We start from the raw sequence: 25,157 nt of genomic DNA, 5'->3' as shown, positions 1-25,157 counted from the left end.
GAGACCAGAGCAGCAGCTATTTATTAATGTAAACTCGATCTAAATACACTAGATCACCAGGGAAATATATCAAAGTCATCACAAAACAACATATATCAGTGGAATCAATAACATATATCAATGGAATGAATCTAAAACCATAAAATTTAAAAGGACAGCATATGTTAAATATACACATGCACACTGATGGATCATATATAATTAGAGTCCTTACACTGATCCATTAATTATTGTTCCCCAGAAATAACATGGAGAGTCTTAAATGAAACACTATAATCATAACACATTAAAATCACTTATATGTGCTATTATCAGAAATAAGTGTCACATATTCCTGACAAACGGTCAAGCGTTACTGGCAATCATGTAATATCATGTAAAGAGATTATAAATATACGGTATTATTGATATTGACATACTTATTGTTCAATATACAAAAGCTAACACTCAAAGGTGCAGAAACCGGAAATAGCACATATATTAGTGAAAAAATTAAAATTAGATTAAAACCCTAATAAAAATAGCACAGTGGACAGGATAAAAGTCTAAAGCCATAAAAAACGTTAAAACGGAAAACACTATAAACCTCCTCAAACAGAAATCAACTATTGTCAATATAACAGTTGATGTCTAGGTCTACGTTCAGGCCTCTGGGTTGAAGGGACTTGAGCTCTACAATCCACTTCGTCTCAAGACGGGACACTGCTCTCCTCTTGTGCCCCCCCCTCCAATGCTGATCTATCACATCTATAGCTGTACATTTCAGAGATGAAGGGTCTTTAGCATGACAATCTTTATAATGCTTTGATAATGAATGGTGCTCAAAGCCCTTTTTTATTTTATTGGCTGGGTAGATCTTTGTCAAGAGCCTGCTTAAAACTGTAGTGTGAGAAGTAAAATCGTGCTGGTTCCAACCTATGTGTCTTACTGGGGAGTTAAGCTGTCTGTGGATCGTGGTGAATCAGCAGGTGACAATACTGTCCGGTACAGATCGAGGTCCATGGAGGTATTCCAATGCACAAAGTGGCATTTGAAATACAAACTTGGGATGTTAGTTCATCTACCCAGCTGGTAGCCTCAGAAGGAGGCGGGTACTCCCATTTTTATATTTTTTTCCCCAAATAAATAATTTTGCTCTCTATATGTTGTCCCCATATACGCATAAAGATAGGACATTGGACAGCAGATCTCCAAACTTGCTGGATTTATGAAGAGCTGTTTGCTGACTATTAGTGTGAGGAACACCTCCCGAAAGGTCCTACAGAAGGTCTACCTTCAGACAATGACATGGCTATGCCACATCCCGTGGGTCCCAGGTGTCACCGGGGTCAGCTCCTCCCCAATGTTCATAGCAAGAATCATACCCCATACTGCCACTGAATCCGCTTTGATTCAAAGTTTCAAACAACTTTATCGTTTGCTGAGCATGACACAAGCCACCAAACCTTACCCCTGGGACGGATCTAGGGGGGTGCTCTATGCCCCCCAGATTTTAGCTGTGCCCCCCCCCAGATTCTAGCTGTGCCCCCTAGATTTTAGCTGTGCCCCCTCAGATTTTAGCTGTGCCTCCCCCCCAGATTTTAGCTGTGCCCCCTAAGATTTTAGCAGAGAGGCTCATCTCTTCCACCATCCCCCCTCCCACCCTGTCTAAGCAGTTGTCAGCAGAGAGGAGGAGAGAACTCCTCCTGCAGGTCCTGTTCCTCTCTGTGCACCCCTTGTCTCCATCCCCACCCTGTCTCAGCAGTTGGCAGCAGAGAGGAGATCAGAGCTCCTACAGATCCTGCACCTCTCTGTGCACCCCTTGTCTCTGCCCCCAACCTGTCTCAGCAGTTGGCAGCAGAGAGGAGGCCATAACTCCTCCTACAGTTTCTGCTCCCCTCTGTGCACCCCCTCATCTCTGCCCCCACACTGTCTCAGCAGTTGGCAGCAGAGAGGAGGACAGAACTCCTCCTACAGATCCTGCACCTCTCTGTGCACCCCCTTGTCTCCGTCCCTACCCTGTCTCAGCAGTTGGCAGCAGAGAGGACAGAATTCCTCCTACAGATCCTGCACCTCTCTGTACACCCCCTTGTCTCCGTCCCCACCCTGTCTCAGCAGTTGGCAGCAGAGAGGAGGACAGAACTCCTACAGATCCTGTTCCTCTTTGTGCAACCACAGCATCCCCTGGTGTCAGCATTCAGCAGATTCTGGCAGCTGACTCCAGCCCTCCTCTGGTCCTCCTCCAGACCCAGCACATTCTGCTTCCCAGCTTGGCCCCCAGCTTCTTCCTCAGCAGCAGCACAAGGTAAGGGGGGTGCACTGTGATGTAAGGGAGGGTGAGGGGGATCTTTACCTCTGATGGTGGGGGGCCCTTAACATCTAATGTAAGGGGGAGGGGTGCTTTGGAGATCTAGTCTTACAGATACAATGGGCCCTTGATGACATTGATCATAATGCCATACGTGTGTCCTGTCCTTTCTGCATGTTAACCTGTGGCTTGTGTGCACCTTGGCATGCAGTTAAACCCCCCCCCACCCTGCAATATACCAGAATATATATATATACACACACGGCTCCACCAATGAGAGGAAGACTCTGAAAACCCATCAGATCTCAATGGGGAAGAATCTCCTGCTGGATCTCTATACTGACATGGACGGGGGGATGGGTGAGGAATGTAAGGACGCCCCATCGTTTGATGGAAATGAAAATGATCGACCTACAGAGGACTGAATTTAAAGACACCCCAAAAATCAAAGTGAAGAAATGATGCAGCAGGCGAGTCCATGTTGGTGAACAGCAACTTAGAATGGTCCTCAGTAGTTTGTGTGGCCCCCACGTGCTTGTATGCATGCCTGACAACGTCAGGGGAGGGTCATAATAAGACCACGGATGGTGTCCTGGGGGATTTCCTCCCAGATCTGGACCAGGGCATCACTGAGCTCCTGGACAGTCTGAGGTGCAACCTGGCAGCGTCGGATGGCCCGAAACATGACATCCCAGAGGTGATCTATTGGATTTAGGTCAGGCGAGTGTTGGGGCCGTTCAATGGTATCAATTCCTTCATCCTCGAGGAACTGCCGGAATACTATCGCCACATGAGGCCGATCATTGTCGTGCACCAGGAGGAACCCAGGACCCACCGCACCTGGAGGAACCCAGGACCCACCGTACCGGGAGGAACCCAAGACCCACTGCAGCGGGAGGAACCCAGGACCCACTGCACCAGGAGGAACCCAGGACCCACCGCACCAGGAGGAACCCAGGACCCTCCGCACCAGGAGGAACCCAGGACCCACTGCACCAGCGTAGAGTATGACAATGGGTCCAAGGATTTCATCCCGATACCTAATTGCAGTCAGGATGCCATTGTCTATCCTGTAGAGGTCTGTGCGTCCCTCCATGGATATGCCTCCCCAGACCATCACTGACCCACCACCAAAACGGTCATGCTGAACCATGTTACAGGCAGCAGAACGTTCTCCACGGCTTCTCCAGACCCTTTCACGTCTGTCACATGCTCAGGGTGAACCTGCTCTCATCTGTGAAAAGCACAGGGTGCCAGTGGTGGACTTGCCAATTCTGGGGTTCAATAGCAAATGCCAATCCAGTTCTATGGTGTTGGGCAGTGAGCACAGAGCCCACTAGAGGATGTCAGGCCCTCAGGCCACCCTCATGAAGTCTGTGTCTGTTTGGTCAGAGACATTCCCACCAGTGGCCTGCTGGAGGTAATTTTGTAGGGTTCTGGCAGAGCTCATCCTGTTCCTCCTTGCACAAAGGAGCAGATACCGGTCCTGCTGATGGGTTAAGGACCTTCTACGGCCCTGTCCAGCCCTCCCAGAGGAACTGCCTGTCTCCTGGAATCTCCTCCATGTTCTTGTCTCCTGGAATCTCCTCCATGCTCTTGAGACTGTGCTGGGAGACACAGCAAACCGTCTGGCAATGGCACATATTGATGTGCCATCCTGGAGGAGTTGGACTGCCTGTGCAACCTCTGTAGGGTCCAGGTATGGCCTCATGCTACCAGTAGTGACACTGACCCTAGCCAAATGCAAAACGAGTGAAAAGATGAGGAGGGAAAAAATGTCAGTGGCCTCCACCTGTAAAACCATTCCTGTTTTGGGGGTCATCTTATTGTGCCCATGTAGTGCACCTGTTGTGAATTTCATGAACACCAAAGCAGTTGAAACTGATGAACAACCCCCTCTGCTACCTGCTACTTACCTGACCAGATCAATATCCCAGGAGTGTCATGGACTTGATGCTAGACTCGGATTACAAAGTCTTCCTTTCATTTTTTTGAGCAGTGTATGTGTGTGTGTGTATATGTATATATGCATGTATATATATATATATATACACATACACACACACACATCTTGAAGTTATTACAACGGGGGGTGAAACTCTACACAAAGTAGAGAGAAAACATGCAGAATGAAAACCTAAATTAGAACAATACCCGATGTCTCTGAGCTGATAAAGGGCGCCATAGATGTTGGGAAAATGAGAGTCCAAGTGCTCACCAGCGATGCTGCCATAACAGAATGGGATGCTTCCCCCACATTCAACATGTGCCCAGGATGATGTCTGGCTTATTCCACATCCTTCTTCTTCCTCTCAGCGAGGAATCATGGGAGCTATGCAGGCTCAGTAGGGTCAACACTCTGCCACACAAGTTTATGCTCTTTGGCCACTAGATGATGAAGGCAGGATGATGTGTTTTACGGGAGACAATGGATTCATGGATATCGAGTTATAATCCAGCTTGTGAAAGTTTTCATTAACAGCTATTTAAAAAAAGAAAAAAACCCACAAACATGGAGCTCACCGGAGGTCCGGATTAAGTGAGCTAGCTGTGTCTAGGCATGACAGGTGAGTTAGCTAACTAGTCCTGGGCTTGAAAGCTGGGTGGGCTGGTTGGAATTGTGCTTGATATCAGGGAGGGAAAGCTGGGCCTGGGCTGGATGTGTAGGTGGGAAAGCTGGGGCTGGGCTTGATATCTGGGAGGGAAAGCTGGGCCTGGGCTTGATGTGTAGGTGGGAAAGCTGGGGCTGGGCTTGATGTGTAGGTGGGTATCTGGGACTAGGCTTGAAAACAGGGTGGTCTAGCTGGGCCAGGACCTGAAAGCAGGGTGGTCTAGCTGGGCCAGGACCTGAAAGCAGGGTGGTCTATCTGGGCCTAGGTTTGAAAGCAGGGTGGTCTAGCTGGCCCTAGGCTTGAAAGCAGGGTGGTCTAGCTGGGCGTAGGCTTCAATGCAGGGTGTTCTAGCTGGGCCAAGACCTGAAAGCAGGGTGGTCTAGCTGGGCCAAGACCTGAAAGCAGGGTGGTCTAGCTGGGCCTAGATTTGAAAGCAGGGTGGTCTAGCTGGGCCAAGACCTGAAAGCATTGTGGTCTAGCTGGGCCTAGATTTGAAAGCAGGGTGGTCTAGCTGGGCCAGGACCTGAAAGCATTGTGGTCTAGCTGGGCCCAGGCTTGAAAGCAGGGTGGTCTAGCTGAGCCAGTACCTGAAAGCAGGGTGATCTAGCTGGGCCTAGGCTTGAAAGCAGGGTGGTCTAGCTAGGCCAGGACCTGAAAGGAGGGTAGTCTAGCTAGGCCAGGACCTGAAAGGAGGGTGGTCTAGCTAGGCCAGGACCTGAAAGGAGGGTGGTCTAGCTGGACCAGGACCTGAAAGCAGGGTAGTCTAGCTGGGCCAGGACCTGAAAGCAGGGTAGTCTAGCTGGGCCAGGACCTGAAAGCAAGATGGTCTAGCTGGGCCAGGACCTGAAAGCACGGTGATCTAGCTGGGCCTAGGCTTGAAAGCAGGGTGGTCTAGCTAGGCCAGGACCTGAAAGGAGGGTGGTCTAGCTAGGCTAGAGCCTGAAAGCAGGGTGGTCTAGCTGGACCAGGACCTGAAAGCAAGATGGTCTAGCTGGGCCAGGACCTGAAAGCAGGGTGGTCTAGCTTGCTCAGGACCTGAAATCAGGGTGGTCTACCTGGGCACTCCACTGAAGAGCGTACGTCTCTCTCAGACACTTGCTTCCTCTGCCCTTCTCCTGACCCACCACCAATGGAAAGGTCCAGGGTGCAAATGCAGAGGTACTACCAAGGCTGTTCTCTTCACTCATCAAGGAGCCATCTCTGTGTACAAATCATCATCAAATTGCCGTAAATATTTGGGGAGGTTACAGCTGAGAGCTTGTGAATGACAGCTTGCCCAGCAAAATATTGGTCTATAATAGGCCGGTATTATTTCATGGATACTGATCAGGTGGTAAGTTTACTCAAAAGTCTTCAGGAGATTGGCTTCAACTGCTAGGAAACCAGGGAGAGAATCCTCACAACCAATTGTCTGCCATGTTTTCAGGAGAGATGACCCCTCTATGAGGACATACAGTCCATACACACCCAGCACAAGGCCGGGGTCACACAACCAGATGCTTCTCAGGGCTGCAGTTCCTCTGAGCTCCACAAGGTGGGGATCTTACTTCTACCCAGACAGGAAGTCTCTATGGAAGACAGGAAGTGATGTCAGGGACAGAGAGGAAATGATGTCAGGTATAAATAGGAAGTTTCGGGTGAGAGGTGAGTTGGGAAGAAGTAGAGAGGAGACATTGCTGGAAGTGGCAGCAGAGGAGGTAATAAGATCTTATTTTCTATTTACACCCAGTAACCCCCCCCCCGTCATGTCTGTCCTCTTCCTCCACCATCACGTCCATCCTCTTCCTCCACTGTTATGTCCATCCTCTTCCTTCATCGTCACATCCATCCTCTTCCTCCATAGCCGCTTTGATGTCTTTTATCTCCAGCAGATGATGATACACACATATATAGTGGGGAAGCCGAGATTAACCCCTTCAGGATTCTGGGAGGTCACATGACTGAGAAGATACTAAACCTCACCCTGGAGATCATCTACCTGCTGACCGGAGAGGTGAGGAGGATTCTGGGAGGTCACATGACATCACTCTCATCTCTATTAATAAAACACAGACCTGACCGGAGAGGTGAGGAGGATTCTGGGAGGTCACAAGACATCATTCTCATCTCTATTAATAATACACAGACTTGACCGGAGAAGTGAGGAGGATTCTGGGAGGTCACATGACATCACTCTCATCTCTATTAATAAAACAGACCTGAACGGAGAGGTGAGGAGGATTCTGGGAGGTCACATGACATCACTCTCATCTCTATTAATAAAACACAGACCTGACCGGAGAGGTGAGAAGGATTCTGGGAATATCACTTTATTCACTATATTGCGGTTTTTGTTTGAAAACAGAGTATTCCCCCTATGAAGTCAGGAGATTGTATGACCTTTACAGTGCCCTTATGCAACAGAAAAACAGCATCAAGAAGATTCTAGAAGTCACAAGCAAGAACACTGAGCAGCTGACTGAAGAGCTGGAAAATCATTCATTGAGGAGATGGAGTATTTAGAAGGACACAAGGACCTCTACAAGAACGTCATGATGGACAATCAGCCGCCCCTCACATCACCGGGTAAGAGGAGACTTTATTGGAAAGGAGAGAGCAGTACGGAGGCTCCAACTAGATCCCCCATCATCTGATAAACACATAGAAACAATGGATTCAGTCAGTGTGTGTGTTTCCTACAGATGGATCCAGTTATGGGAACCCACCAGAGAGATGTCCCTGTCCTCTGTATTCCCGGGATTCCACACAGGAAGGTCACACCGTCCCTCACCATCATCAGGTAGGTGGAGTTGAGGGTCAGGAACATAAAGTGATGAAACACTCTGACATGTGGATATGATGTGTGGACTCTACAAGATGTTATTTTCTGCCATTCTGTTGGTTTAGAGTGAATATCCAATTATCATAAAAGTTGAGAGTGAAGTAGAAGAGACGTATGTGAGGGATGATCAGCAATATACGGAGGAGGCTGGAATGAGGAGGACATTCATAGAGGACACTCTTACAGAGATCAGCACAGGTGACCAGAATCTACTTTTCTTTTATCTCTGCTTTGTTACCGCCCCCCCCCAGCCCCCATTGGTTCTTGCTCTTCTGACAAGGCGGTGTCAATGTAGAGGTGCTCTGGGAGGACCAAAGGCCCTTTGACTGAAGAGGGGAAGAGTTCCAGCTGGTTGGGACATCCACAGAGAACATCTGCTCCCTCCTATCTCCCTCATCCAGATGGAATCTTGATGGAAGTGAACTAACCCTCTCCTATCTATTGATGATGTTTTTCTATTTTTCCAGGACCCGCCATGGAGAAACCCTCAAAGGATCGTCTCACTTTAACTCCAGGTTGTAAAATGGAAGATGAGGACATCCCAGGAGATTGTGCCAGAGAAAAGACAATGAGCTCCACTATGGATGGTGGACTTCCCAGTGTGGAGAGACCATGGAATCCCTCTGACTCTGACCACCCTCGTACTGTGGGGGATGGTGCTAGAATTCAGTGGGAAAACACATTTTCCTGTCCTGAATGTGGGGAAAGTTTTGGCTCTAAATTCAGCTTTAGTAAACACCAGAGATCTCACACAGAGGAGAAGCTTCATTCCTGTTGTGAGTGTGGGAAATATTTTCTCAATGAATCAGAACTTGCAATGCATCAGCAATATCACACGGAGGAGAAGCCATATTTCTGTCCTGAGTGCGGGAATTTTTTTCCACAAAAGTCCGATGTTTGCATGCATCACAGATCCCACACAGGTGACTACAGCCCTTTTGAGTCTGACAGTCCACAAGAAGATATTACTAGTCATTCTCCACTGCTGTATTCACCACAAATATCACCTTTGGTACCGCCCTCTCCAGGTGAAGAGGTTGAGTCTCCTACCCTAGTATTTAGTGCTACCATCACCAGTAATGACATGCAACAAACCTCAAATGCCACGATCCCAGCTATGTTCCTGCCTCCTACTGCCATATCACAGACCGAGACCACACCAACATCCAAAGGCCGGAATATCAGAAAGCAGGCAGTAGCACCAGCACAGCCGGCTGAGGAAATCCTTTCAACCAAGGTGTCTTCAGCGCCGAGTGGCAGGGCCAGCCGCCGTTCTAAAATCTGGGATTACTTTGTTTCATTTGGCGATGGGCGGTTAGCCAAGTGCAAATTATGTGGTAGGAAGGTCAGCCGTGGCAAAGTGTTGGGTCATCTAACCAACGCTGGCATGAACCAACACATGCGTAGCCACCACAAGCCAGTGCTGCTAAGGGAGGACCATGGTGTGACTCTTCCACTGAGCACCACCAAGGAAATTACTGGTGTCACTACCACCACCACCACCACCACCACCAGGCAGGCCAAGGGACAGAGAGATCATGGCACTAATGTAGCAGCTGCTAGTGAAATTATACATCCCAACCATTTAACGCCGGCCACCCTGGAAAATATTGGTAGCTTTCAAGAGAGGAGAATGTCCTGGCAGCAGTCCAAAAAAATTACCCGCCTTATTGCACAGCTGATAGCAGTTGGAGGAGCGCCTTTTAATTTGGTGGAAGGGGAGCCCTTTAAGCAACTTCTGGAGGCTCTTGCACCACATTATCAAATACCATCCCGCGCCACATTTAGTCGAAGTATAGTGCCTTCACTTTACAGATCATGTGTTGGGGTGTTGAAGGGGGAGCTGGGGAAGGCTGCTGGCCAGTCAGTCCACTTTACCACTGACATATGGAGCGCTCCAAGTGGCCAGCATGCCTTCTTGTTCTTGATGGTGCATTGGTGGCAGCCCAATGTGCCCAAAGATATACCACCAAATTTAGGGGCAAGAAGCTCTGCCGCAGTGGCCAGTGCAGTAGGCAAGCAGGGGCACCGCTGCTTCCTTCTTCATGCCGAGGTTATGGATGAACATCACACCTCACAAAACATATTGCAGGCACTGCAGAAGATGGCGACACAGTGGTTAGGAGAACAGGCAGACACTAAGGCAGAAATGGGGTTTCTGGTCAACGATGGTGGTGCCAACATGATTAAGGCCATACGGGATGGCAGATATGTGGGTGTGAGCTGCTCAGCCCACATGCTACATCTTGTTGTAAAAGATGCCCTTGATGGGGAAAGTACGACTGGAAGATTGGCAACACTTCTTGACTCGTGTCGGAAGATCGCCGGCCACTTCCATCAGAGTGTCAAAGACAGTCATCTCCTCAGACAGGAGCAAAGAAAGGCAGGTCTAGCAGAGCACCGTCTAAAAGTAGATACTGGGACGAGGTGGAATTCCACCTTGGATATGCTGGAACGTATGCTTGAACAACAAACTGCCATTCATGCCATGGCCCACAGACATTTTATTGGCCTTAAGAGACCATTAGGTCGGGAGGATTGGGCCATGATTAGCCAGCTTGTAGCAGTCCTCAAGCCTTTCCATGCGGTGACAGAAAATCTCAGCCAAGAAACCGCCAGCATAGCTCAAGTGATCCCCCTCTTCACACATCTCCGTAACAAACTAGATGGTTTCCTGTCCTATCAGGAAGTATTGCCTGGTGACCATCTACCAGATGTTGTGGCACTGCTGAGGAGGTTGAAGGATCAACTGGGCCGGCGTATGAAAGAGCTTACTGATACTTGCCCTTATTTAATGCTTGCCACCATGTGCGATCCTAGAATCAAGGGCAAGATGGCTATTCGAATGAATTCCCTGACCCACTGGAGGGATAAACTAACTGAGAGAGTCCGAGACAGGCAAAAGAAAAGCTTAAGGCTGCTAAAGGGGGGAGAAGAGGAAATGGAGCCTGAAGAGTCTCAGTCCGATCCTGTGTCACCCAGCACCAGTAGCGCCAACACAGCTCATTCCACCGGAGCAACTTCTTTTTGGGCTGAGGCACTGGACAGCTTGGTGGGACCCACTAGGCCGCCCCCCAGGAAACAAAGTGCTGCTCATGATATTGTCAGAGCTTACCTTTCTGAGCCTATTTTGCCCCCCAGTTCATGCCCTTTGCAATTCTGGGATGACAAAAGTGATGTGTGGCCTGCTCTTTCCCAGGTAGCCCAGGAGCTCCTCTCTTGTCCCCCAACCACTGTACAAAGTAAACGTGTATGTTCAATCACAGGGAATATACTGTGCCCCCAGCTTATGGAACAAATGGTGTTTTTGAAAGTTAATTTGCCAAAGCTGGGATACCCTGCTCTCAGCTTTGATGCAGAATAAAATAAGAATACATATATATATTGTCCAGTAAACCGTAGTTGTTACATATTTAGTCTTGTGGAAATAGACATACACTGTTTTGCCAAAAGTATTAGGCCAGCCCTCCCAATCATGTGATTCAGGTGTTCCAATCCCCTCCATATCATGTGACTCAGGTGTTCCAATCCCCTCCATGGACACAGGTGTATACAATCAAGCCCCTAGGCGTGCAGACTGCTTCTACAAACATTGGTGAAAGAATGGGTCGTTCTCAGGAACTCAGTGACTCCAAGCGTGGTCCCGTGATAGGTGGCCACCTGTGCAATAAGTCCATCCATGACATTTCCTGGCTACTAAATATTCCACGATCAACTGTTAGTGGGATTATAACAAAGTGGAAGCAACTGGGAACATGCAACTCAGCCACCAAGTGGTAGGCCACGTCACATAACAGGGCGGGGTCAGCGCATGCTGAAGCGCGCAGAAGTCGCCAACTGTCTGCACAGTCAATAGCTAAAAAACTCCTAATTTGGTGTGGCCTTCAGATGAGCCCAACAACAGCGCGTAGAGAGCTTCATGGAATGGGTTTCCATGGCCGAGCAGCTGCATCCAAGCCTTCCATCACCAAGTGCAATGCAAAGCGTCGGATGCCGTGGTGTAAAGCACAATGCCTCTGGACTCTAGAGCAGTGGAGACGTGTTCTCAGGAGTGACCAATCATGCTTCTCTGTCTGGCCATCCAATGGATGTGTCTGGGTTTGGGGGTGGCCAGGAGAACTGTACTTGCCTGACTGCATTGTGCCAAGTGTAAAGTTTGGTGGAGGGGGATTATGGTGTGGGGGTTGTTTTTCAGGGGTTGGGCTTGGCCCCCTAGTTCCAGGGAAGAGAACTCTTAAGGTGACAATTTGGACAATTTCATGCTCCCAACTTTGTGGGAAGAGTTTGGGGATGGCCCTTTCCTGTTCCATGATTGCACACCAGTGCAAAAAGCAAGGTCCATAAAGACATGGAGGAACCAGTTTGGGGTGGAGGAACGTGACTGGCCTGCATAGAGTCCTGACCTCAACCCCATAGAACACCTTTGGGATGAATTAGAGTGGAGACTGCGAGCCAGGCCTCCTCCCTCGACATCAGTGCCTGACCTGACAAATGTGCTTCTGGAAGAATGGTCCAACCTTCCCATAGACACCCTCCTAAACCTTGTGGACGGCCTTCCCAGAAGAGTTGAAGCTGTTATAGCTGCAAAGGGCGGGGCCAACTCAATATTGAACCCTACGGACTAAGACTGGGAAGCCATTAAAGGTCATGTGCGTGGAAAGGGCGGGGCCAACTCAATATTGAACCCTACGGACTAAGACTGGGGGGCCATTAAAGGTCATGTGCGTGGAAAGGCAGGAGGCCTAATACTTGGGTCAATATAGTGTATGTCCATCCAGTTCAACCACAAAAGTTGTTATTTTTGTATATTTTTTTGAGTTTGTACATATCGACCAGCGTTTTCATGTTGCTATTTAGATTTAATAAAAATTTGTGGAGTGTCTCGTCTTAGATTATTTGCATTGCGCACGGGCACCTATAGCTATACACCTATATACCGTTTTCCTCGGTGGTGTTGCTGCTAATATATTATTAATACTATTATAACATAAATATAGAAGAACTAAGATGAATGAAGCCCGATGCTGGAACTTGCTGTCCCAAACTGCTTCCTTCCACTACTCTAGCAAACAAGTTTCTTTCAATTGTTTCTCCCCTTTTCCTGTACCTATGGCATGGTAATGACCGCCTGCTGCTACCATCCATTGAGGCCAGCAAGGGTATTATTACCAGGCCACAGTGTTGGCGCTCCAGAAGACCAAAAATCCAGACAGTAGTAGCTGATCTAGAAGAACACACAAATAGGTGAGTATTTTCATTTTTCTGCTTTGTACCGCAATGTAAAATTTACTTGCAAAAAACTCTTGCACCATAACAGCTCTCCTACAGCTTGCGTCTATCTGCCCCACATTGGCACGATATCCGTTGCAGCATAGCATTTTGCTGAGCCGAATAGGGATTGGCCAGAAAGGGACTACTTTGACGCAATTGGCCAGCTTAAACATGTATTGCAATGTATGTCTAAAAATCTCCATTTTTTATATTGCAAAGTTTGCCAGAGAAGGTGCTTTGCAGTGTGCAGAGGCTTCATCCAGAATTTTTAGTGTTAACATGTGGTCACACCCCTTCAGCACCTGATGGATCATATACGTGTAGAAGGTATTGGGATTTAAGCACAGGTAGTATATCTTTCTTCTACATGCTCACACTCAACAACACGCTCCTCTACATCCTCACACTCAACAACATGCTCCTCTACATCCTCACACTCACCAACACGCTCCTCTACAGCCTCACACTCACCAACACGCTCCTGTACATCCTCACACTCACCAACACGTTCCTCTACATCTTCTTACCAACACGTTCCTCTACATTCTCACACTCACCAACACATTCCTCTACATCCTCACACTCACCAACACGCTCCTGTACGTCCTCACACTCACCAACACACTCCTGTACATCCTCACACTCACCAACACGTTCCTCTACATCCTCTTACCAACACGTTCCTCTACATTCTCACACTCACCAACACGTTCCTCTACATCCTCACACTCACCAACACGCTCCTCTAAAGCCTCACACTCACCAACACGCTCCTGTACGTCCTCACACTCAGCAACACGTTCCTCTACATCCTCTTACTTACCAACACGTTCCTCTACATCCTCACACTCACCAACACGCTCCTCTACATCCTCACACTCGCCAACACGCTCCTCTACATCCTCACACTCACGAACACGTTCCTCTACATCCTCACACTCACCAACACGCTTCATATCCCCCTTATGTATTATACATGGAGATCATATCCCCCTTATGTATTTTACATGGAGATCATATCCCCCTTATGTATTTTACATGGAGATCATATTCCCCTTATGTATTTTACATGGAGATCATATTCCCCCTTATGTATTTTACATGGAGATCATATCCCCCTTATGTATTTTACATGGAGATCATATTCCCCTTATGTATTTTACATGGAGATCATATTCCCCCTTATGTATTTTACATGGAGATCATATTCCCCCTTATGTATTATACATGGTGATCATATCCCCCCTTATGTATTATACATGGAGATCATATCCCCCCTTATGTATTATACATGGAGATCATATCCCCCCTTATGTATTATACACGGAGATCATATCCCTCCCTTATGTATTATACACGGAGATCATATCCCCCCTTATGTATTATACACGGAGATCATATCCCCCCTTATGTATTATACACGGAGATCATATCCCCCCTTATGTATTTTACACGGAGATCATATCCCCCCTTATGTATTATACACGGAGATCATATCCCCCCTTATGTATTATACACGGAGATCATATTCCCCCTTATGTATTATACACGGAGATCATATCCCCCCCCCCCCTTATGTATTATACATGGAAATCATATCCCCCTTATGTATTATACATGGAGATCATATCCCCCCTTATGTATTATACATGGAGATCATATCCCTGCTAATGCGTTATACATGATGATCATATCCCCCTTATGTATTATACATGGTGATCATATCCCCCCCCCCCCCTTATGTATTATACATGGAGATCATATCCCCCTTATGTATTATACATGGAGATCATATCCCCCCTTATGTATTATACATGGACATCATATCCCCCCTTATGTATTATACATGAAGATCATATCCCCCCTTATGTATTATACATGGAGATCATATCCCTCCTTATGTATTATACATGGAGATCATACCCCCCCCCTAATCTCCTCTTCACAGTAGAGAATTAATATTATTATTACACAGGATTTATATGTATGATCAGAATATGCATAAATATAATCCCACAGTGTCCAAAATTTCAAAAAAACACAATATAAGACCCAATCTAAAATATCAAAGTGTCCTCCACAGTATATAAAGTCACTCAAAATTCAAAAACATCCAAACGTTCAAAAACCTTTGTGTTGCAAAACGGCCTCCAAATTGGTTTATGGGACCATAAAACCTCAGAAAAAAGAAAAAGATTCACATAGTGCGTTATCTTCAATAACTCAAATATAAACGCATGTGTAATCCACACAAAAACACTCGTGATCACTAATTTTTGTGTGGATTACACATGTGTTTATATTTGAGTATACTTGAAAGGTGCTCAGTGGGGATAGAAGCAAACCAACCCCACCACCTTTCTGACCACTGGGTCTGGGTGAGTGGGTCCAGAGGAGGCCTCCATAGGAAAGTGCTGCGGGAGAAGCAGAATCTGCTGCTTGAAGCCAGGTTTCTGTAATTGCTAGTAGGTTAAGGGAGCGGGAGACAAAAAGGTCATGACAGAGGTGAGCTTATTACAGACACAGCGGGCATTCCAGAGCGCACATAAAAAAGGGAGGGTGGTTTTTAGGAGCACCGGGATTGATATTAAATTGAGCGGATTGTGGCTATTCCTGGAGGAAGGAGGGTGCCTGGTGTGGGGGTGAGATAGTGGAGGACCAGGATTTGGGGAGATATCCCCAGAGGTTAGGAGAACAAGGGTGCCTGGTGTGGGCTGAGATAGTAGAGGACCAGTGTTTGGGGAGATATCCCCAGAGGTTAGGAGAAGATGGAGGGTGCCTGGTGTGGGGGTGAGATAGTAGAGGACCAGGGTTTGGGGAGATTTCCCCAGAGGTTAGGAGAAGGAGGGTGCCTGGTGTGGGCGTGAGATAGTGGAGGACCAGGGTTTGGGGAGATATCGCCAGAGGTTAGGAGAAGAAGGGTGAGGGAAGTAAGATGGGAGCAGGGTGTACAGTGGGGCAAAAAAGTATTTAGTCAGCCACCAATTGTGCAAGTTCTCCCACTTAAAAAAGATGAGAGAGGCCTGTAATTGGTATCATAGGTAGACCTCAACTATGAGAGACAAAATAAGAAAAAAAAATCAGACAATCACATTGGCTGATTTGAAATAATTTATTTGCAAATTATGGTGGAAAATAAGTATTTGGTCACCTACAAACAAGCAAGATTTCTGGCTCTCACAGACCTGTGCCTTCTTCTTTAAGAGGCTCCTCTGTCCTGCACTCATTACCTGTATCAATGGCACCTGTTTGAACTTGTTATCAGTATAAAAGACACCTGTCCACAACCTCAAACAGTCACACTCCAAACTCCACTATGGTGAAGACCAAAGAGCTGTCGAAGGACACCAGAAACAAACAAAATTGTAGAACTGCACCAGGCTGGGAATGCTGAATCTGCAATAGGCAAGCAGCTTGGTGTGAACAAATCAACTGTGGGAGCAATAATTAGAAAATGGAAGACATACAAGACCACTGATAATCTCCCTCGATCTGGGGCTCCACGCAAGATCTCACCCCGTGGGGTCAAAATGATCACAAGAACGGTGAGCAAAAATCCCAGGACCACACGGGGGGACCTAGTGAATGACCTGCAGAGAGCTGGGACCAACGTAACAAAGGCTACCATCAGTAACACAGTACACCGCAAGGGACTCAGATCCTGCAGTGCCAGACGTGTCCCCCTGCTTAAGGCAGTACATGTCCGGGCCCGTCTGAAGTTTGCCAGAGAGCATTTGGATGATCTAGAAGAGGATTGGGAGAATGTCATATGGTCAGATGAAACCAAAATAGAACTGTTTGGTGAAAACACAACTCGTGTTTGGAGGAGAGAGAATGCTGAGTTGCATCCAAAGAACACCATACCTACTGTGAAGCATGGGGGTGGCAACATCATGCTTTGGGGCTGTTTCTCCGCAAAGGGACCAGGACGACTGATCCGTGTACAGGACAGAATGAATGGGGCCATGTATCGTGAGATTTTGAGTGCAAACCTCCTTCCATCAGCAAGGGCATTGAAGATGAAACGTGGCTTGGTCTTCCAACATGACAATGATCCCAAACATACCACCCGGGCAACGAAGGAGTGGCTTCGTAAGAAGCATTTCAAGGTCCTGGAGTGGCCTAGCCTGTCTCCAGATCTCAACCCCATAGAAAACCTTTGGAGGGAGTTGAAAGTCCGTGTTGCCCAGCGACAGCCCCAAAACATCACTGCTCTAGAGGAGATCTGCATGGAGGAATGGGCCAACATACCAGCAACAGTGTGTGCCAACCTTGTGAAGACTTACAGGAAACGTTTGACCTCTGTCATTGCCAACAAAGGATATATAACAAAGTATTGAGATATTGACCAAATATTTATTTTCCACCATAATTTGCAAATAAATTCTTTCCAAGTCAGCCAATGTGATTGTCTGGATTTTCTTTTCTCATTTTGTCTCTCATAGTTGAGGTCTACCTATGATGCCAATTACAGGCCTCTCTCATCTTTTTAAGTGGGAGAACTTGCACAATTGGTGGCTGACTAAATACTTTTTTTGCCCCACTGTATATGAGTGCACATGCCTTCCTGTCCTGGTGTTTGGGTCAGCAGGACAGTGAAGTATCAGCAGGAGGTGATGAGAGCAGTAGTAGGGAGATGGTAGCAGTGAGGGTGAGATGTAGAAGCTTTGGGGTGGAGCAGAGGGGTAAAGAAATGAGATTTTGGGAACACAGGATAGTAATATGAAAAGGAGGAGTAGAGGTGGCATATTAAAAGGTACACAGAGTGGGACTCAGACTTGTAGGAGAGGTTTCCCTGGGTGTTTGCTTGCAGTCCATCCAGCGTGCAGTAGAGTTCTTTGTTGTATCTTCTGCTGCTTGAGTTATCCTGCTTTAATTAAACTGCTGTGTTCAACTGCATCTTCACACTCCAGCATCAAACGCACTGCTGGTGTCACGTACCTTAGTAGTGAGCCTGACGTGAAGAGGCAGACCTCTCGTACAACCCCAGCTCGGGAACCGCTGAGAGTGAGACAGCAATCACACGGAGCGCGGTGGGGTAGGTGTGCCTGGGATCCGTCTGGTGAAGTAGCAGTACTGGGGAGGAGCAGACCAGAGCAGGGTGCGGATGGATCCGTGCAGGATGGATAGATGCGGATGCACCATGAGGTAGGTAGCGGAGTCAGGCGGGCCGGGTTTGGTATCCGAGGAGGAAGACCAGAGCAGCAGGCAGAGGGATAGTCGGGTCACAGGCCAGGTTCAGCAACAGGAGGTCAAATGATCAGGAGCAGGCAGAAGAATATCCAGAGACAAGCCAGGGGTCAGGGCAGGAGATGGTCAACAGTAGTCAGGAGCAGGCTGGGTTCGGCAACAGGAAACAAATCAGAGTCAGGAATCAAAGGAAGAAGAATAAGACCATACGGCAATTTGGATCCTGCAGTGGTCCGTTTAAATAGCCCGCTCGGCACCATCATTGGTGACAGGCGCGCACCCTTGAGCGCGAGTGCGCATGCGCGACCACAAGTGCCGCAGTGTGCGTCTTGGTCCTAGTGCTTGCACGCCTGTATGCCTTGCCGGGATCCCACGCATGAGCAGATTTGTGCGCCGTTGCGATCTTCTATTTCCCTGACAGCTGGGTTCAACTGCATCTTCACACTCCAGCATCAAACGCACTGCTGTGTTCAACTGCAGCTTCACACTCCGGCATCAAACACACTGCTGAGTTCAACTGCAGCTTCACACTCCAGCATCAAACACACTGCTGGGTTCAACTGCAGCTTCACATTCCAACATCAAACACACTGCAGGGTTCAACTGCAGCTTCACACTCCAGCATCAAACACACTGCAGGGTTCAACTGCTGCTTCACACTCCAGCATCAAACACACTGCAGGGTTCAACTGCTGCTTCACACTCCAGCATCAAACACACTGCTGGGTTCAACTGCATCTTCACACTCCAGCATCAAACACACTGCAGGGTTCAACTGCATCTTCACACTTCAGCATCAAACACACTGCTGGGTTCAACTGCATCTTCACACTTCAGCATCAAACACACTGCAGGGTTCAACTGCATCTTCACACTTCAGCATCAAACACACTGCTGGGTTCAACTGCAGCTTCACACTCCAGCATCAAACACTCTCACGCAGAAAACTGCCCTCCCCCCATGAGCTGGTCTAGATTTATAGGGAGGGAGGTCAAATGAGCAACTCTTTTCCGCCCCAATTAGGAACTGATAAGGATCACATGAACTGGGGGGGGGGGGATGTTTTTCAAAGACAGACCAGACACAGGCCAAAGTCATAAAAGAAGTGCAAGAGGAGGTGAGAATCAATCACCACAAACAGACCAAAAAATGTACACTAATTGTTCTGAGTTTTGCAAAAAGTCTATGCGTTGCAGAAATGACAGTTGAAGGTGGAGATGAGAGCAGCATTTACCTGTGAATAAGCAGAGAAGACATGATTAAGGGGCTGTGTTCAACTGTCACTTCACACTCCCAACTGAATACATTCAGTTCCTCTAATCCTTCCTCATAGCTGATCTCCTCCATGCCTCCTATCAGTTTGGTTGCCCTTCTCTGTACTTTCTCCAGTTCCCCAATGTTCTGTTTGTGAATTGGTGCCCAAAACTGAACTGCATATTCCAGATGAGGTCTCTCTCTCTGGAGTCTATACCTCTCCTAATACGAGAGGATTTTGCTCGCTTTAGAACCTGCAGCTTGGCATTGCATGCCATTATTAAGCTTGGTGGGGATCTCATTTCTTCCCAGACGGGAAGTCTCTATGGAAGACAGGAAGTGATGTAAGGGACAGACAGGGTGTCTCTATGGAAGACAGGAAGTGATGTCAGGTATGGGAAGTTCCAGGTGAGTTGGGAGGAAGTAGAGAGGAGACATTAGTTGAAATGGCAGCAGAGGAGGTAATAAGATCTTATTTGATATTTATAGCCAGTAACTTCCTGTCATGTCTGTCCTCTTCCTCCGCCGTCACGTCTGTCCTCTTCCTCCCCGTCACGCTCGTCCTCTTCCTCCCCCGTCACGCCCGTCCTCTCCCTCCACCTTCACGCCCGTCCTCTCCCTCCACCGTCACGCCCGTCCTCTCCCTCCACCGTCACGTCCGTCCTCTCCCTCCACCGTCACGTCCGTCCTCTCCCTCCACCGTCACGTCCGTCCTCTCCCTCCACCGTCACGTCCGTCCTCTCCCTCCACCGTCACGTCCGTCCTCTTCCTCCATCGTCACGTCCGTCCTCTTCCTCCATAGTCACTGTGACGTCTTTTATCTCCAGCAGATGATGATACACACATATATAGTGTGGTAACCCAGATTAACCACTTCAGGGGCAGAACATTCCCCCACTTCCGGGGCCGGAACATTCTCCTCATTTTGTGGACCTGTCACCTTTCCCACCAATCACCTCACTTTTCAGTCCCTTCTGTATATGGGTGAGTTTCGAGTTCTGAATGAATATGAGTTCCACCCAAACTATGGCTGTTCGCAGCTCAGAGAACAGGATAACAAACTGTCCATAACCTGGCTGCTGCTTGTAAACAAACATCTGTCGGTGGTTACACTCAATGATCTGACAGATCCCTGTCCACCTTCTGTGCAGAAACAAACCAGCCAGGATCTTGGGTGATGACATTGGCCAAGTATGATTATGACTATGAATGACTCCACCCAGGATCCCCGCTAACTTGTTTACATATGGAAGCCAGGCGGGGATCTGTTATTTGTGACAGGAGTAATGATGGCACCATCGTTTTCTAACCAGCCAGCCTACATTATCCCCACATCCTGTCCCCAAGAAGAAAATATAGGGGTCTGTGCCGGGAATTCTGGGACATTCTCCAGTAAGGGATGTGTCTGGATGGTGACTGTATCATTGTGTGTGTCAGGTTCCTATAAGGTGTCAGGGTGTCACTGTCTATTTCTCCATGGAGGAGTGGGAGTATTTAGAAGGACACAAGGACCTCTACAAGGACGTCATGATGGACAATCAGCTGCCCCTCACATCACCGGGTAAGAGGAGACTTTATTGGAAAGGAGAGAGCAGTACAGAGGGTCCACCTAGATCCCCCATCATCTGATAAACACATAGAAACAATGGATTCAGTCAGTGTGTGTGTTTCCTACAGATGGATCCAGTTATGGGAACCCACCAGAGAGATGTCGCCGTCCTCTGTATTCCCGGGATTCCACACAGGAAGGTCACACCATCCCTCACCATCATCAGGTAGATGGATCCAGTCATGGGAACCCACCAGAGAGATGTCCCCGTCCTCTGTATTCCGGGGATTCCACACAGGAAGGTCACACCATCTCTCACCATCATCAGGTAGATGGATCCAGTCATGGGAACCCACCAGAGAGATATCCTCTGTATTCCCGGGATTCCACACAGGAAGGTCACACCATCCCTCACCATCATCAGGTAGATGGATCCAGTCATGGGAACCCAACAGAGAGATGTCGCCGTCCTCTGTATTTCCGGGATTCCACACAGGAAGGTCACACCATCTCTCACCATCATCAGGTAGATGGATCCAGTCATGGGAACCCACCAGAGAGATGTCCCCATCCTCTGTATTCTGGGGATTCCACACAGGAAGGTCACACCATCCCTCACCATCATCAAGTAGATGGATCCAGTCATGGGAACCCACCAGAGAGATGTCCCCGTCCTCTGTATTCCGGGGATTGCACACAGGAAGGTCATACCATCTCTCACCATCATCAGGTAGATGGATCCAGTCATGGGAACCCACCAGAGAGATGTCCCCATCCTCTGTATTCCCGGGATTCCACACAGGAAGGTCACACCATCCCTCACCATCATCAAGTAGATGGATCCAGTCATGGGAACCCACCAGAGAGATGTCCCCATCCTCTGTATTCCCGGGATTCCACACAGGAAGGTCACACCATCCCTCACCATCATCAGGTAGATGAGGAACAATCACTGATAGTTATGAGTTCTACACAGCATGTTTGTTACAATGAATGTTTTATTATATATTCAGAATGGAATCCTCGGGGATGATAATATTGATGTGAGAGAAGAGTATAAAGAGGAGGATGAGGAGTATGGAGTGATGGAGGAACTTTCAGAAGGATACAAGGAAATGATGGAGCCACCTAATACCAGGAACCCACCAGAGAGATGTCTCCATCCCCTGTATTCCCGGGATTCCACTCAGGAATGTCACACCATCCCTCACTATCATCAGGTCGGTGGCGTTGAGGGTCGGGAACATAAAGTGATGAAACACTCTGACATGTGGAGACGATGTGTGGACTCTACAAGATGAGATGTTCTATGTGATCTCACATCATAAATCCTTCTATGTTACAGATATTATTTTCTGCTATTATGTTGGTTTAGGGTGAAGATCTGATCATCATAAAAGTTGAAGATGAAGAAGAGACATATGTGAGGGATGATCAGCAATATACGGAGGAGGCTGGAATGAGGAGGACATTCATAGAGGAGGACACTCTTACAGAGATCAGCACAGGTGACCAGAATATATTTTTCTCTTATCTATGTTCTGTTACCGCCCCCCAGCCCCCATTGGTTCCTGCTCCTCTGACAAGCCGGTGTAAATGTAGAAGTGATCTGGGAGGAAGAGCAAAGGCCCTTTGACTGAAGAGGGGAAGAGTCCCAGCTGGTTGGGACATCCATAGAGAACATCTGCTCCCTCCTATCTCCCTGATCCAGATGGAATCTTGATGGAAGTGAACTAACCCTCTCCTATCTATTGATGATGTTTTTCTATTTTTCCAGGACCCGCCATGGAGAAACCCTCAAAGGATCGTCTCACTTTATCTCCAGGTTGTAAAATGGAAGATGAAGACATCCCAGGAGATTGTGCCGGAGAAAAGACAATGAGCTCCACTATGGATGGTGGACTTCCCAGTGTGGAGAGACCATGGAATCCCTCTGACTCTGTGCAACCTCGTACTGTGGGGGATGGGGCCGGGATTCAGGAAGAGAAGACATTTCCCTGTCCTGAATGTGGGGAAAGTTTTACCTCTAACTTAAGCCTTGGTAAACATCAGAGATCACACACGGGGGAGAAGCTTCATTCCTGTTCTGAATGCGGGAAATATTTTCTTCATAAATCAGAACTTGTTGTACATCAGAGATATCACACGGGGGAGAAACCGTATTTTTGTCCTGAGTGCGGGAAATTTTTTACACGAAAATCCGATCTTTCCAGGCATCAGAGATCTCACACAGGTGAGAAGTTGTATTCCTGCCCTGAGTGTGGGAAACTTTTTTCACAGAGGACACATCTTTCCACACATCAAAGATCTCACACAGGTGAGAAGCCGTATACTTGCCCTGAGTGTGGGAAATGTTTTGCACGAAAGTCAGACCTTCTAATACATCAAAGATCTCACACGGGTGAGAAGCCATATGCCTGTCTTAAGTGCGGGAAATGTTTTTCACGGAAGTCCCATCTTACTGAACATCAATTATGCCACACGGGAGAAAAGCTGTTTTCCTGCCTTGAGTGTGGCAAATGTTATTCACGGAAATCAGACCTTGTTATACATAAAAGATTTCATACGGAGGAGAGGCCATATTCCTGCCCTGAGTGCGGGAAATGTTTTTCACAGAAGTCCCATTTGAAAACACATCAGATGTCTCACACAGGTGAAAAGCCATATTCCTGTCCTGAGTGCGGAAAGTGTTTTCCACGAAAGTACAGCCTTACTGTACATCAGGTTTGCCACACACGGGAAAAACTGTTTTCCTGCTCTGAGTGTGGGAAATGTTATCCACGGAAATCAAACCTTTTCAAACATAAAAAATCTCACACGGGGGAAAAGCCATATTCCTGTTCTGAGTGCGGGAAAAGTTTCTCACAGAAGTCCTATCTTCTCAAACATCAGAGAACCCACAAGGTGTATTAGTGTCCTGAGTGTGGGAAATGTCTTCTATATGGGAAATATGTTGCCGTACATCAGAGAACCCACTCCACCCTGGAGGTGTATTAGTGTCCTGAGTGTGGGAAATGTCTTCTCTATGGATGATACGTTGCCGTACATCAGAGATCTCACACTGGGAAGAAGCACACCTTGATATACACCTCAGAAAACACATGGCTGAGTGCTCCTCTGATTTTTATCATGGAAGAAACACTTTATAAGGAGATCAGAGATCACTAAAGACTTCAAAGTTGTGTCTGGCTTCCTCTGCTAGGAGAGAGAAGGAGGGGGGGGGGGTCACTGCTGGTTGGGTCCCTCTAGCTGTGTAGTCTGATCTCCCCTGACCTTCAGTAAAAGCTTCCATGGAGGACATCATGGTGATAGAGAAGGGGGGGGGGGTCACTACTGGTTGGGTCCCTCTAGCAGTGTAGTCTGATCTCCCCAGACCTTCAGCAGAACCACCTGCTGGCCAAAAATGAAATATGAGATTTCATAAAGAAAAATAAAAATATGTTTCACTAATGTTTTTATATGCTAATGTTTGGCTCTTTATATAATTACAAGTCCAGTTGCTAGAATGACTTTGCAGATATGTTATTAGAACAAGTCTATTTTTTTCTGCAGTCTTCAGAGAGACAGTCTCCTAAAATTCTCCCGCAAGAGTCTTCCTCAACTTTTTCAACACAGAGGAATCCTCAAAATAACTTTCTAGTCCAAGGGAACCCCACATAAAATTCCTACATCCACAACTCATGATACATCAGTGTGATGGTTAGGGGGTAGGATGCCCCTTACACTTGTGGCCTTTGGGAAGAATTACCACCTTACAGATAGCTAAAAGGATCAATGGTGTCAGTGGGAATGTCTCTAAGAGGCAGAAGTTGCCCATTGCTCAAGAAACACCTAGAAACCTCTAGAGGAACCCTGGGATTCCATGGAACCCTGGCTGAGGAAGAGTGCCCTTTACACTTGTGGTCATTGATAAGAATTACCCCCTTACAGATAGCTAAAAAGATCAATGGTGTCAATGGGAACTTATCTGAGAGGCACAAAAGTGCTCTCAGAACACCTAGAACCCTCTGGAGCAGCGGTTCTCAACCTGGGGGTCGCGACCCCTTTGGGGGTCGAACGACCATTTCCCAGGGGTCGCCTAAGACCATCGGAAAACACATATTTCCGATGGTCTTAGGAACCGAGACACCGCTGCAGTCTCCGGCGATGTGTGGGCGGGATGATACGCTGCTG

General features: G+C 47.7%; 2 protein-coding genes across 7 annotated transcripts in view; one reads left to right on the top strand and one right to left on the bottom strand.

Moving 5' to 3' along the window:
• The window catches only part of LOC149443158 (uncharacterized), a 183,554-nt gene that overhangs the window by 118,710 nt on the left and 39,687 nt on the right, over positions 1-25,157 (bottom strand). The window lies entirely within an intron of this gene.
• LOC149443160 (zinc finger BED domain-containing protein 4-like) lies at positions 2,395-24,045 on the top strand. 6 transcript variants are annotated; one of them, XR_016306695.1, is made up of 7 exons: positions 2,395-6,596; positions 6,771-6,892; positions 7,244-7,464; positions 7,581-7,678; positions 7,786-7,918; positions 8,188-11,206; positions 11,240-12,602. XR_016306695.1 is itself a non-coding variant. In XM_089655813.1 (6 exons), the coding sequence occupies exons 3-6, from the start codon at positions 7,389-7,391 to the stop codon at positions 11,082-11,084; spliced, it is 3,204 nt and encodes a 1,067-aa protein (XP_089511939.1). In that variant the 5' UTR covers positions 2,395-6,596; positions 6,771-6,892; positions 7,244-7,388; the 3' UTR covers positions 11,085-12,602. The 6 variants fall into 6 exon arrangements, 5 of the variants coding, with proteins under 5 accessions (XP_089511939.1, XP_089511940.1, XP_089511942.1 ...); XM_089655813.1 differs by having other exon boundaries at positions 8,188-12,602; XM_089655814.1 differs by having other exon boundaries at positions 6,768-6,892; positions 8,188-12,602.

Source organism: Staurois parvus, unplaced genomic scaffold, assembly GCF_062004578.1.
Source record: "Staurois parvus isolate SC_StPar_1 unplaced genomic scaffold, SC_StPar_1.0 ptg000874l, whole genome shotgun sequence".
In the NCBI taxonomy this organism is placed as follows: Eukaryota; Metazoa; Chordata; class Amphibia; order Anura; family Ranidae; genus Staurois; species Staurois parvus.
Note: the sequence above shows the minus strand (reverse complement) of the source record. Positions and strands in the feature narration are given on the sequence as shown.